The sequence below is a fragment of the Perca fluviatilis genome, chromosome 22 (assembly GCF_010015445.1).
Source record: "Perca fluviatilis chromosome 22, GENO_Pfluv_1.0, whole genome shotgun sequence".
NCBI classification, from domain to species: domain Eukaryota; kingdom Metazoa; phylum Chordata; class Actinopteri; order Perciformes; family Percidae; genus Perca; species Perca fluviatilis.
Genome location: NC_053133.1, coordinates 3,776,234 through 3,789,045, shown reverse-complemented (window position 1 = coordinate 3,789,045; position 12,812 = coordinate 3,776,234). Strand labels below are relative to the sequence as shown.

At 42.4% G+C, this 12,812-nt stretch overlaps 1 protein-coding gene across 7 annotated transcripts in view; it reads right to left on the bottom strand.

Annotated features, from left to right (window-relative positions):
- arhgef4 (Rho guanine nucleotide exchange factor (GEF) 4) overlaps positions 1–12,812 on the bottom strand; it is a 158,992-nt gene that overhangs the window by 84,257 nt on the left and 61,923 nt on the right. For 4 of the 7 annotated variants that reach the window (XM_039790678.1, XM_039790677.1, XM_039790681.1 and 1 more), the window contains 2 exons: positions 3,202–8,013; positions 132–404 (listed from right to left, as the gene is read on the bottom strand). In XM_039790678.1, coding sequence (XP_039646612.1) covers positions 132–404; positions 3,202–8,013 — 5,085 coding nt within the window. Of the gene's footprint in view, positions 1–131; positions 405–3,201; positions 8,014–9,299; positions 9,709–12,812 lie in introns of those variants that run through there. The other 3 variants (XM_039790679.1, XM_039790682.1, XM_039790684.1) reach the window with 3 other exon arrangements.

The following is a 12,812-nucleotide window of genomic DNA, read 5'->3' as shown; positions in this document are numbered from 1 at the left end:
GAAAACAGACTGTCCAGGAAGAACGGAAACTCAGAAGCGAGGCAGAGAAGGGAGAGGATGAGTATCACAAAGACTTCCAAGGTTTTGGATCTTTTGCTTGGGCGGCTCACGGCGCCGTGGCCACATCTTACTTTATCCATGTCTTCAGATAACGGTGTGTTGAGTTGGCCCAGGCTCCCCCTGATGGCTCGGGCCAGTTTGCGTTTGTTTTTCTTTTGCTCTTCAATCCAGAGGTCATCTGAAAACTTTGGCCTTCGCTGCTGGCCACATCCATCGCAGCCCGCGTCCACCCAGCAGCCAGTCCTCAGCCCAGTGAGAACCACAGCGGCCTTCCCCTCGCACTTCACCCCCAACAGCCTTCTTGTTCTGGACTGGCTGGCGGGTCGGCCCTCTGTCTGTGTACCCTTTTGAGTGCACAGTTAATTGGTTAGTCACGGTCACCTTTTCTATACCAGTTCCACCCCCTTTTTGTCCCTGAGGTATAGTGCACAACTGTGGCTACTTTTAACTGGAATGTGTTTGTATTTGTATAAGGGCTGCACAATATATATATATTTTTATTATTAACACAATATCAACTTCCATAGTAAACATATTGCAAAGTCTGCGACATACTGAAAATTATTTTTTGAGTTAGTTGAAAGAGAATATCAGTAGAAAACTGCACTTTAACCCTCGTGTTGTCCTCGGGTCAAATTTGACCCATTTTCAAAAAGTTTCTATATCAGAAATTAGGGTTTCTTTCCACCAAATTGTCAAAAGAAATAATGTGGATGGTTGCATACAACGTTGTTCAGAAGTAAAATAAATGATCAGTCCACTACTTTGAGTTGAATGTGGGTGCTTTATTCAATTTTATAGCATTTGAAGAAAAAACTTGATAAAAGAACGTTCAATAAAAGTGAAAAAAAAAACCCGTCAAACATCGAAAAGTGACCAAAAAAAAGTGTTGAAAAAAAGTTTAAATTTTAAATTTTGAGCCAGAAAAACTAAAAGTTGCATGGTCGACAGGAAGCCAACACAAGGGATAAAATGTAACTGTTGTTCTTTTTTTAGTGCTGCCTCTTTATATTCAATTCAATGTTCAATTTGTTCAATAAAAGAAAGTTGGAAATGATTGCCTTTCATTTGGTTTTGAATCCAACAAGCAGTCTGTTGTATTTTACCAGAACACTGAAAGCAGCAGAACAGAGAACACTTTAATATCTGTTTATTTATCACAAGTAATATCGTTATTGCCATACTCAACGTTATCGCATATTGCATATTTTCGTCGTATCATGCAGCCCTAGTTTGTATTAGTAATTAGTATTTAATTACTAATACAAACTATTTAGTAGTAATTAGTAATTAATCACAATTTTATCGAAATCGCAATATGAACTAGTGCATATCCAAATTGCAGGGGGATACAATATGTGTTAAAGGCAAAATATGTGTCAAACCATTCTAAAATAAAGTATTGTGGTGCTGCAGAGACGTCCCGGCCACAAAGCCTATCCTACAGACTAAAGAAAAAATCTTTGTTTGGTACAGATCCTCGCAAATATTTGTATCTATATATTTTTCAATGAAAATGAGAATAATGATACAAAACTGATCATTCCCTCCAATATCGTGAATCATATCGCAATCGCAATATCAGTTAAAATAAACGCAATTAGATATTTTCTTCATATCGTGCAGCCCTAGTCTGTATGATTTGACATGAGGATGGATCTTGTACTACAGGCGCTTCCATTCACTGGAACACAGCTGGTTAGTCAACCCCAACATCCAGTTTCAGAGTCCTGGCTACTAGGTTGTCATTGTGTGTGTATTGCTCACACAGCAAAGTTCAGTGTCCACAATGAAATTAAATCAAACAATTGAGAATGTAGTTTCATGACTCTCTTCCAATATGCAGCGTTTTTCCCCATAAACTTCTTCCACTGTCTTTTTTCCCCTTCATTTATTCCAGTAGAAATTAGTTGTACTGCCCAGATTGCAAACTAGCCGCTTCCATATGGTTCTACAATTTTAATCACATAAAATATACAGAGCAAAATGTACTGGAAAAATAAATATGTAAAGGAATGAAATGGAAAAAAGGGAACAGATTCACACCGACTCGGAGATACATGCATGAGACATGGCGTGCTTAGTGAAGCGAACTCTCCTGCTCTTTTGTACCACCACTTGAATTTCTCCTTGATTTCATTGTGCCACTGCCTACATCAACAGTGAACATGTATGCATTGTTTGAATGTCTGTTTGAGAAGTTGTTCAGGTCTTTTTAAAGTGGAGAAGTATCAGTGAAATGACAAAACATGCACGTAATTTACATTAGCTGCTGAGTTATGTCACTAGTCAGCTGTTCTTATTACCTGTGTAACACTGGAGGGAACCTGATCTTTATGTAGGGACACGGAAGGGCGGGGTTTTTTTGTGTTTTTATTTTATTTTTTTTTTATAAAATATAAAAAAAAAAAAAAAAAAAAAAAAAAAAAAAAAAAAAAAAAAAAATTTTTTTAAAAAAAAAAAAAAAACACAGGGAAATTTTTAATCAAACTGAACATCAAGTGGGAGGATGCCACAAGGGGGGGCTGGTCCTCAAGTAATCCTGCTCTGGCTGTGACTATTGTAGGAACTGGCAGGGAGGGAGGCAGGGAGGGAGAGGGGAGGGGCGGGGGGGCGGGTGTGATGGTAACCAGCTAACTCCCAGAATGGAAATCTACCACACTGCTGGGGGCCGAGAGGGAGAAAGAGTTGACTCTGCTGTTTTCTCTCCTCCTCTTCATCTGGTTCACAGAGAGCCACAAAGAAAGAGGGACTTGTTCTCTGTCCCAACCCAGATACTGACAGATATAGATACACTGGCACACACACACACACATACACAAACACCATCATCTGCAGAGCAAGAGATTAACTGGTGCTGTTTTTTTACCCCCTATTCATTGCAAGCCAGAGTTAGTGTGTGTCAGTTGGAGGCGGGGATGAAACACTTTTCCCAGGGAGCTGGAACCCCATTGGCATCTTAATTGAGGCCTGAACAAGGCCCTATTTATAGCTTTATAGTGATATTTAACATACAAAAGGGTAGTGCATTTACAACATTTACACGTGCACACATTTTAATAAGAACCCGGTAAAACATTCGTACTTATTAAAGATTCTAATTTCAGTATAAAGATATTACACGTCCCTGTTTTTTCTTACCTCTAATTCGTTGATAGAGCCAATGGCATACAGGCTGATGTGTGACTGGCTGTCTATTCTGCCTTCGGCTGCATCCAGAGGGCTGAGGCTGAGACCCAGAGGGCTAGCTGAGGGTTTCAGGGTCTTAGGTCTCTCGGGGGGGTCCGTTAATCCCTCCACGCTGGCCGACTGGCCCAGAAGGATAGGGCAGACAGTACCGGTCCTTGCTGAGTGAGGGTAGCAAAAGATTTTACGCTGGGCCGCTGGCCTAGGACTGTTAGGTTTAGGGCTCATTGGCCGTAGGGGGCTCTTAGTCAAACCCTCGCTGGCCACTGGGTGAGACCTGGTGCAGGACGGCGAAAGCTGATGAGTAAGGGTGGCTACTGAGCAGGAACTTAAAGGTGAAACAGGACTGGTGCGATTGGGCTGTGGGACTGCAGAGTCTAAAAATGGAGGTAGGCCAGACACACACAGTGTGGTAGGTACACCGTTTGGTGAACATTTTCTTCTCTGGCCCTCGGATTTACACCCATGGGGGTTTTCCTTTCCACTCCCTTGTGGAACTCCACGCTTGGTGATGGGATCAGTGTGGCGAAGGGCTCTGCGGGAGGATGGTGACCCTGGACTGCTGAGCCTGTCCAGCGGTGGAGAGGACGTTAAGTCTCCACAGCCCCGGCCAGAAACTGTGTTGCTACATTCCTCATCTGGCAATGAATGAGTTCTTTTCAGCAGCTCAGCCTCCTTAGCCCTTTTTAGCTTCCTCCAGGATTGTTTGGCTGCAGCAGAATCCACATTAATGCCCACAGTGGCCTGCTCCTCATTCTCCTTATCCATTGACCGGGACTCAAACAGGCTGGAAATGGACTTGTGTGCTTGTGCAAAGCGCATGCGGATGTTTAAACTGTCGTTGCTCTTGCTCCTCTTGTAGGTCTGCCCATTAGGTGACTGGACTTGCCTGAGTAGGGGGTTGTCTGGGCTGGGTCCCCCGTTACCCTCCCCACTACTCCCTTGGCTGACTAGCTGATGGACATGGCAAGTGTCGGGAGTCGAGGGGTAAAAGCCACAGTCCTCTTCTTCTACCTCGCAATGCAATGAGGACAACGCTTGGTGAACGGTTTGGTTCAGGATGTCACCTTTGACAAAAACCTCATCGTCTGAGTTGTCCCTCTGTGGCCCTTCCCCAGACAGAAGGCCCTCACCTGCCCCATCTGATGATTCCTGGGGGCACTCCTCACTTTTGGAACCCTTTGAGCCCTTAGCCTTCCTAAAAGAAGGCATTTTAGCAAAGACAGAAAACTTAGAGCCTTTATTTCCAGTCTGGGTGCCTTTTGTTTTGCTTCTCTTGGTCATTTTGTCAGGCTTGGCATTTCTGGCAGAACTATCAAAGTGAGGATCGTCCAACTCATCGCAGTTGCTGCTAGCTGAGGTGTAAGAAACAGCATCATAGGCAACAGTCATAGGTCTAGAGTGCTTTTCGTCACTACCACATAGAACAGGTGTTGCTGGGTTGACCTCAGGTTCTAACTCAGCAGTTGTCAGAGATTCTTCTTCCTGTTCAGGCTGGTGGTGTGGACTCTTGGGGCTGGAGATGTCCCCTGAAAGGTTAGCAATATCCCCCCCGACGTCCTCAACAGGCCTCATGACCTCATATTCTAGCTTTGCTTCAATTTTTAAATCATCCTCTGTTGTGCCATAATTTTCCAGTGAACGCTCAGTCTCCAAAATTGGCTCTAAACTACTGACAGCAAGCAGGTTGAGGCTAACATCAGGGTGCGAGTACCTTACTACCCTCACCTCCTGCTGTGGAGCTATCAATCTGACCTGCGTGGGGTCTCTACACTCTTCAGCCAGTGTATATTCCTCACATAATTTGGATAAGTTGCCTCTTCTTCTGTTAGGTAAGCTGTGATCCTCTGGTCGGCTACAATAGTGACCTTCTCTCGCTTTAAATGCACTGTCCATCAATAGGCCTCTGCTCTCTGAACGTGACACTAAAGATTGAAGGCATTCGTTTCTTTCTAGGTCAGAGCAGTTGAACCTTAGACTTACGACAGTTTCATCCTCAATAATTTTCTCTGTCTTCAGTTCTTCTAGCTCGTCTGCATGAGCAAGGCTTAAATGGCTGTTTTCCCCTAGCACATGTTCAGTTTCCTCACTGCTGCAGTTGGCTCCCTGGTCCAGTGAAGACAGGAACAACTCGGAATCTTCCTGGGGCTTGTCTACATCTTCCAAGGGGTCAGAGGTCACATTTGTTGATGGTTCAAACACAGGACAAACAATACTCTCATTCCGTTCGTAGTTGCTCCGGGCTTCCTGTGAGAAACACCCTAAACCCTCCCCTCTTCCCACCCCGTTTATACTGGCCTTGGTGTTATTGTTGGAGTCTGAGAGCAGAGAAAAAGGGGCGTTCAGGCTACATGGAGGCTCAGGGATCTTTAGGACCAGCTGAACTTGCTTACAATTACTAGGAATTGCGCTGACAGCAGATTGTACGTTTGTCAGAGAAATGGCCCTTTGAGCTATGCCTGGGTGTTCTCTGCTACTGTCCTGAATGGACTCAGCAGCAGCAGGAGAGTGGGATGTTAATCCTATCCTACTAGGCACATGCTGAGTAAAGTAGGCATCTGGATCACTGGCAATTTCTTTTGGAACTACTCCCAGCTCTATGTGCTCAGAAAGCTTTGTTGTGCCATGTTGTGACTGTAAGACATTGACTTTGCTTACTGCTTCCACAATTTCTTCCTGTTGATGATAAACACGACTGCCCTCCACCTCCTGTTCCTGTTTTTTCCGGAGAAGAGAGCAGGGTGATCCTTCCCTCCTCCTCTCTCCTCCAAAGTTCTCTGATAACAGAGGGGAGGTATCCTCTGCTCCTTGGTTGACAGAAACAAGCAGCAGATTATTTGAGAATTGGCGATGAGGCAAACGGTTCCCAGAATCCTTACCAGTGTCAGATTGGATTTGAGTTGAGTCAGGTCCTGGTCCTACAGAGCCTGACTGTGCCCTCTCTGAAAGCTTGTCCACAGAATGGAACTGCCTATGACTGAGTATTTCTACGGTAGCACCCCCCTGATCCAAGTGATTAGGGATTAAACCCTGGGTTTGACCTGGAACTTGCCATGTTTGTAACCTTGTGCTTTGTGGCTGCTTTTGATCTGGTTGCCTCTCAGCGAGCTCCGCCCTGTCCGAGTCTGCCAACGGGACAGGTGAGGCTAGTGTAGAAACCTTCGGAACAGTGGAACAGGTATCTAATAGAAAAGAGGATGCGGTCTCTGTGGAAAACGTGATGGAGGAACATATTTCATTTACTCTCCCAGGTGGTGTGGTCCCCTCTGTTGTAGTACCAACACACCCAAACTGCTCCGTCTGGAAGCAGACACCCGACACCCCTGCCTTATCCTGGGGCTTTGTCTCAATTGTACAAACCTGAGGGTGGATCTCTGACGGTCCTTTGTTGGAGCTCGCTTCACACAGAGTTTGGGAACAGCAAATATCCACCTTGTGTGCCAATATATTGACCGTATCGAGTGTGTCTCTGAGCTTAGCTGACTTTGGGTGATGTGGTATGCTATTTGTCTTTGCGCCATGTGCTTCTGTGATGTTTGGACCTGCTACAAAAATGTCTGTAATTAACTGAGAGTCTGTGTGTTTTGTCTCAGATTCAGAGGGCGTTGGTGTACGAGTAGCGTCAGCTGTTTGTGCACTTATCAGATCAGTAAAATGTGTATTAGCTATGCGTGGGTCGTCTTTATAATGAGTCTCTATTGTGTGATGTGATCTATTACAATATGTCCCAACACTCTTGCACAAGTCCCTTCTGTCCTTGTGCACTTTTAGAGCCTGTATGTCTTTGTCTTCATAGATTATATCCTGGTGTTCTAAATTTTCTCTCTGTCTGTGATGTCTTTCATTACGGTCTCCATTGCATCTATTTAAACTTGGGTTAAACTCTAGAGAGTAAGTGCTGAGATGTTCAACATTCTTTGCTTCTACATCCTGAACATTACAGAGTTCTATTCTTACTCTGTCTGTCTTCTCTTCATTTTCTCTATCTGTGTTCCCTGTCTGTAACCTTGTGTTATGTTCACATGTGATTCGCTGTTGTAGCTTTTTTTCCTCTGTGGTATCTACATGTATACCGCATGTTTCTGAGTCTGTAGATTCATTCAGTCTGCTGGCGTTGCTTTCTGCAGGTTGTGCATGCAACGTCACTTCCTGAGTGTCTGGTGGACAATTTACCTTCTTGTCAAAGGTGTCTGTGTTGTGTTGGCTTTGTACATGTAAACTGTATGGCTCCGTGCTGCCCTTGACTTGAGTTTCTGTGCAAACGTCCTGTAAACCGGACTGTTCTTGGCGCGAGTCCCGTTTTAGTTCCTCTGTACTTGGATGGGGTCGAATCTGAACTACGCGCAGGTCTCTAGTGCTGAGCTTTGAGGGAATATTAGGGTCCACATGGTTCTCTGGGCTTTTCCTCCTCCTGCTACATCCAAATCGTCCAACATAAGTCTCTGTGGTGTCTCTGTGGTCGTCCTTGGCTGTCACTGACTCTCTACGTCGGGCTTTTCTCTGCCCAGTGCAGAAAGTGCTGCCGGTTGTTCGCCGACCAAGGTAGGCGCCGTCTAGTCCCAGCAGGGCATCCAGAGAGTCCTCCCTGTCCAGACCAAAATCTGACAGGGTGTCCCGGTGCCAAGAGCGGGAGTCAAAATAGTCATCAGATGTGTCCCCCCCTCCGGTGCCTCTCTCACGCCATTCCAGGGAGTCAGCACCCAAATCCCCCTCCTCTAAGCCTAATCCTTCACAGAGGTGGGAGGGATGTTCAAGGGCTTCCTGGGGCTGTGGAGACAGTAAAGAAGAAGAGGGTGAGCTAGTCCTAAAATATATAAAATATTTAAAAGTACCCATCTGTCTGAAGTCACTTCCAGTAGTATAAACTGTTCAAACATCCCACTATCAAAGTTAGCAAATTAATCATTTCAGTAATTTGTAAGGCAAATTAGTTTTTTAAAGTCAAAATAGAATTTGAATTCTCCTGACTCCACTCATTTTGTGTAAGGAAATATGAATTATAAATTATATTTCAGCTATTGTGGTTATTCTTTTTTTCATTTTTCAAAAGTGAATTATACTGTTTTAGGACATATGTGGAAACAGCTGCTTAGCCTCGACCCTCTGAGTGACAAGTTCCTATGGCATCAGATGATTAAGAGCTGCTAAACTGTCAAGATGGATGGATGGATGGATGGAGTAGATAGTGTAGATAGAGTAGATAGATAGATAGATAGATAGATAGATAGATAGATAGATAGATAGATAGATAGATAATAGCATACTGTTTAGCCAGTGAGGGTTGATTTAATGCTTCCACATCTACCATTAGCAGCATTAGTTTAAGCTAAGTTTGTATTTTACTAAGAAAGTGGAGTCCTCCGTCAGCTGGAAGATTTGTATTTCATGTTAAAAAAGTATTCCCCATCCATCTTTTGATTGCCAGCTGTAATCTGTCACTCCGTCTCTACTACTTGGTCTCTACCGTAGCTCTTTGCCCTAAAATCCCAGAATGCCTTGTGTTGCTTACTACGCTAACTTGATTGTGTTGATGTGACAAAAGCATTTTGTTTTCACATGCTGGTAGGCCAAGGCGAGATTGGTGAGATTCGCTGACGATAGCCAACCCATATTTTAATATATTCTATATTCAACACATTTTTAATATTCAAACTATATTTGACAAAACAATAAAATAAATAAATAAAAATAATAAAAATCCGTTCCAACAGCCCTAGTACAGAGTCATGGCGTATGGACTTCTAAAGTGGGACACAACATTTGCCTATTAACTGCTTGTTAAGTTGTTGAATTAAAGCATCTCACGAACCATTTTAGAGCCCACCTATAGATATCGCACCAATCAAATTACAGTAACAACATAGTCAGTTTGAACCAAAGATTTATTGCAAAAAGCTTTTACAATTACAATTTTGACCTAATAAGACACATACACGGGTCAAAACAAACAAGAAGATATATCCATATTGTTGCTACTTATACATATAGTTCAAAAGTGTCTCTGTTACATGCACAATCCTTTGATAAAATCCTACAATGTCAGTCTTACTTACTCTCCGGCGCTTGAATGCATCAGCTGTAGCCAGCACCAGAGCACATAGGCGAGCAGCAAACCAGCTCAGCACTGTTCCCATGGCGTCCCACATACATAACCACACAGTTCATACACACAGTCGCAGGGTCTCCTCTTTCCTGATACTACATGCCCGGAGCTTCCCTCTGCACTCTTCTTCCTTTGTCTTTGTGTTTATCGTCCATGATCGTCAATCTTGCCAGCTAAGATCTCAGAGTCTTAAACGACAGATGCACCCCTGTTTTTTACCCCCATCTACCTGCAGTGACTGGCCTTTACATAAAGCCTTGGAGCCAGATAACTGTACGCCCAGGAAGAAGCACAACTTCCCTTGTCACTGCATGTTCAAGATGTGGTCCTTCTACAGCAGCAAGGACTTAATCCAACCTCAAACAGCACGTACACAGTGATCTCTGTGTCTCAATAACAAGGGAAGACATTAAGAAGCCCTGCTATAAATACAGTGCTGCAACTTTGGGCAGTGCAGGGTGCATGACAACTCAACTCCCTCTCAAGGACACGTAACCTTATTACACAACCGTATTTCACATTAGGAAAACAAATAGCACCATGGGTTGAATGTAGGCAAATAACAACTGTAACAAATATTACATAATTGTCCAATTGCAATATTTTTAAAGTAATCGCCGTTTCTTTGTTTAACCTTTAGCTAAGGTCCTACGGGCTATGACTGCTGATGGTTTTGTCAATTGTATGTTAATTTTAGAAAAACAATAGAATGTTTTATGATAATAAAGAGGCGTAGTTTACTTCATAGGCTCTGTACTTGTGTTACTACAGTACATGATCTGGGTCATGACAGTGATATTACCAAAAGATGTATGCTGGAATTTGTTCAAAACCTTAATTTGTTTGAAAAAGTTATATATATATATATATATATATATATATATATATATATATATATAAATAATAATAATAATATATAATTTTATTTAAAATTTGACTGAAAGAGAAAATTGTATTGTTAAACGCAATTATTTCTGAGACAATTAATTGTACACCAACATTTTGAATTGTTACAGCTCTAGTTGTATGATCATGCCGCTGTTCATGAGAATAAACAGTAGCATGGTCTGCACAAGACCTGTACATTTAAATTGTCCATCAAACTGCCATACTTGTTTATACAGTGTTTCGGATGGCATTCAATCACTTTACTCTTGTCCTTCCCAAAGCATACTCTCTTTGTGGTCTAAAATAAAGGATTGTTAATATCATTGAACACAATGTAAATCCTGCAAGATTTTGAATTAAAGAAAACGTGCCAGTAGTAGACTTCTAACTTCAAATTAAACCAGGAAAAGTAGTGGCACAGTAGGGAATAATTACAGTTAAAACTGGGTTAAGGTAAAAAATGAACTGAGAAGCAATAAAACAACTTATTTTACTTAACCCTCCTGTTGTTCTCAGGTCAAATTTGACCCATTTTCAAAGTATCAATATCAGTAATTTGGATTTCTTTTAACCAAAAAATGCTCAAAAACAACTGAATTAAGTTGGCCAGAAGCCTAGATGTAGCACAGAATTAGGTGATAATTTATACTTTTTGCTTTACAAACCAGAGGACAGAAGGTAAGTATGTGCATTGAAAGCGTTAAAACCGTCCAACAAAGCGCAAAAAACCCCGTCAAAATTGTGGTTTATTGACCATGTATTCTGAATATAAGTTAACCAGTAATAATAAGCTGGAATAAGAAGGTGTAACGTGGAATTGGCTCATAATTTAAACTTTATGATGCAGGCAAACCAGGTACACGGCCGATGGGAAGACAATACAGGGTTAAGGAACTTAATTACTTGAAGGGACACTTAGGACTTGCATAACTTTATAGATGTTAAGGAGTCGGATGTATTTTTCCGCACATATTTAGTATGGGACCACATGGAATGTTTCACAAAGGCAGAATGACAGACAAACACCCTGCTGGTTTTTGGGCTAGTGTAGTATCTACTTAGGGTATTCCTATAAAGGACTGCAAAATAGGGATGGAAAATGTATCCAGATAACCACTGAAAGCGATGCATCATTGCTGACTGGGCTGTACACTTTTTTCAATCTCTGACCTTTGTGCTAGGATGACAGAAGTATTTAACTGATAGGTCCTATAAATTCTCTATTTTTGCAATAGAAGAATATTTTATGACAGTTCAAATGTTTATTGGTTTCTTCAACCAATAGTTTATGATCAATAGCAGAGGGCTCTATTGCCGCTTACCCACTGCTAGTACCAGCTCGACCTAATGCGACACACACACAGAACGTGGAAGGTGTCTTGTTTTTGACTTTCGGCATGTGGCTGTTTGCCAGAAGACACATTTTGTTTCCAAAGAAGCTGGAGGCAGCAAAAAAAACACAGCTGGCTAAACTATTTAAAAATGGCGGGTTTGTTCAGGACACCCCCGTCTGTCGCTGGCACTGATGACGCAGTGATTAGTGACGATTCTCTCCGACCAATCAGTAGTCAGTACAGGTTTTCACGTCACCTTTTGGTATCACCTTAGCTCGCTTGGAACCTCCACGGAGGTGGTACTAAAAAAAGTACCTGTTGGCAGGTACCAGGGACTTTTTTTCATAATGGAAAACTAAAAAAGGCGAGTAGAGTCGAGGCAAGTCAAGCAGGTACCATATGTTTCTTGTCAGACATGTTGGTCTTAGTTAGCAGCAGTGAGTTTAAATCAGGGCTGTAGTACTTGAGTCCATCTCTGACTCGTACGTTTTTCTGTTGCCTTGGACTCGTCTTGGACTCGTTGGTATTTGGACTCAGACTTGTCTTTGACTCGGCCATTGGACTCGTCAAATATTAAAGTTGGTCTCAACCAAGTCCAGCACTATATGCTTTTATTCTAAAGTAACTTCCTCATTCAAAACAAAACCATTGATGAAGCATGCGCATTCAGAAAACAGGTATAGGTTTAATTCAAAATCCATCTAGAACAGGCATCGAGATTGGTCACCTGGTATACGCCGGGCTACGTCATATGCCTCAATCATCAGGTACTTGGACTTGAACCTCTTTGGACTCGGTCTTGACTCGGTCTCGACTAGTCCTGGTCTTGTCTTGGACTCAACAAAGTTGGACTTGACTACAGCCCTGGTTTAAATTAAACCAACGATTACTGTCCCCAACACATCATTTGTACAATGAAAATGTACAGAGACAAACCTCTGCAGCTCTGCTATTTATCCCTCACATTTCAGACAAAGGGACAAAAAAGTAAATTTAGGATGTGGTTCAAATTGGGCCATTGCTCCAACAAGTTCATGTACTGTATGTCATTAGAGTACATATCAGTGATGACCATGGTAATGACCAGGCCCAAATCAAAACTGCATTGTTTGTTTTAACCAGAATGAAAATATGCGGAATTTTGCAGACAGTTTTTCTGCTTGTAGTGGAGATGAGTCAACATTCTGAGTTTAATTTTAAATATTTTTTAAATGCGGAAAATCTGCAGAAAATCCGCGTCC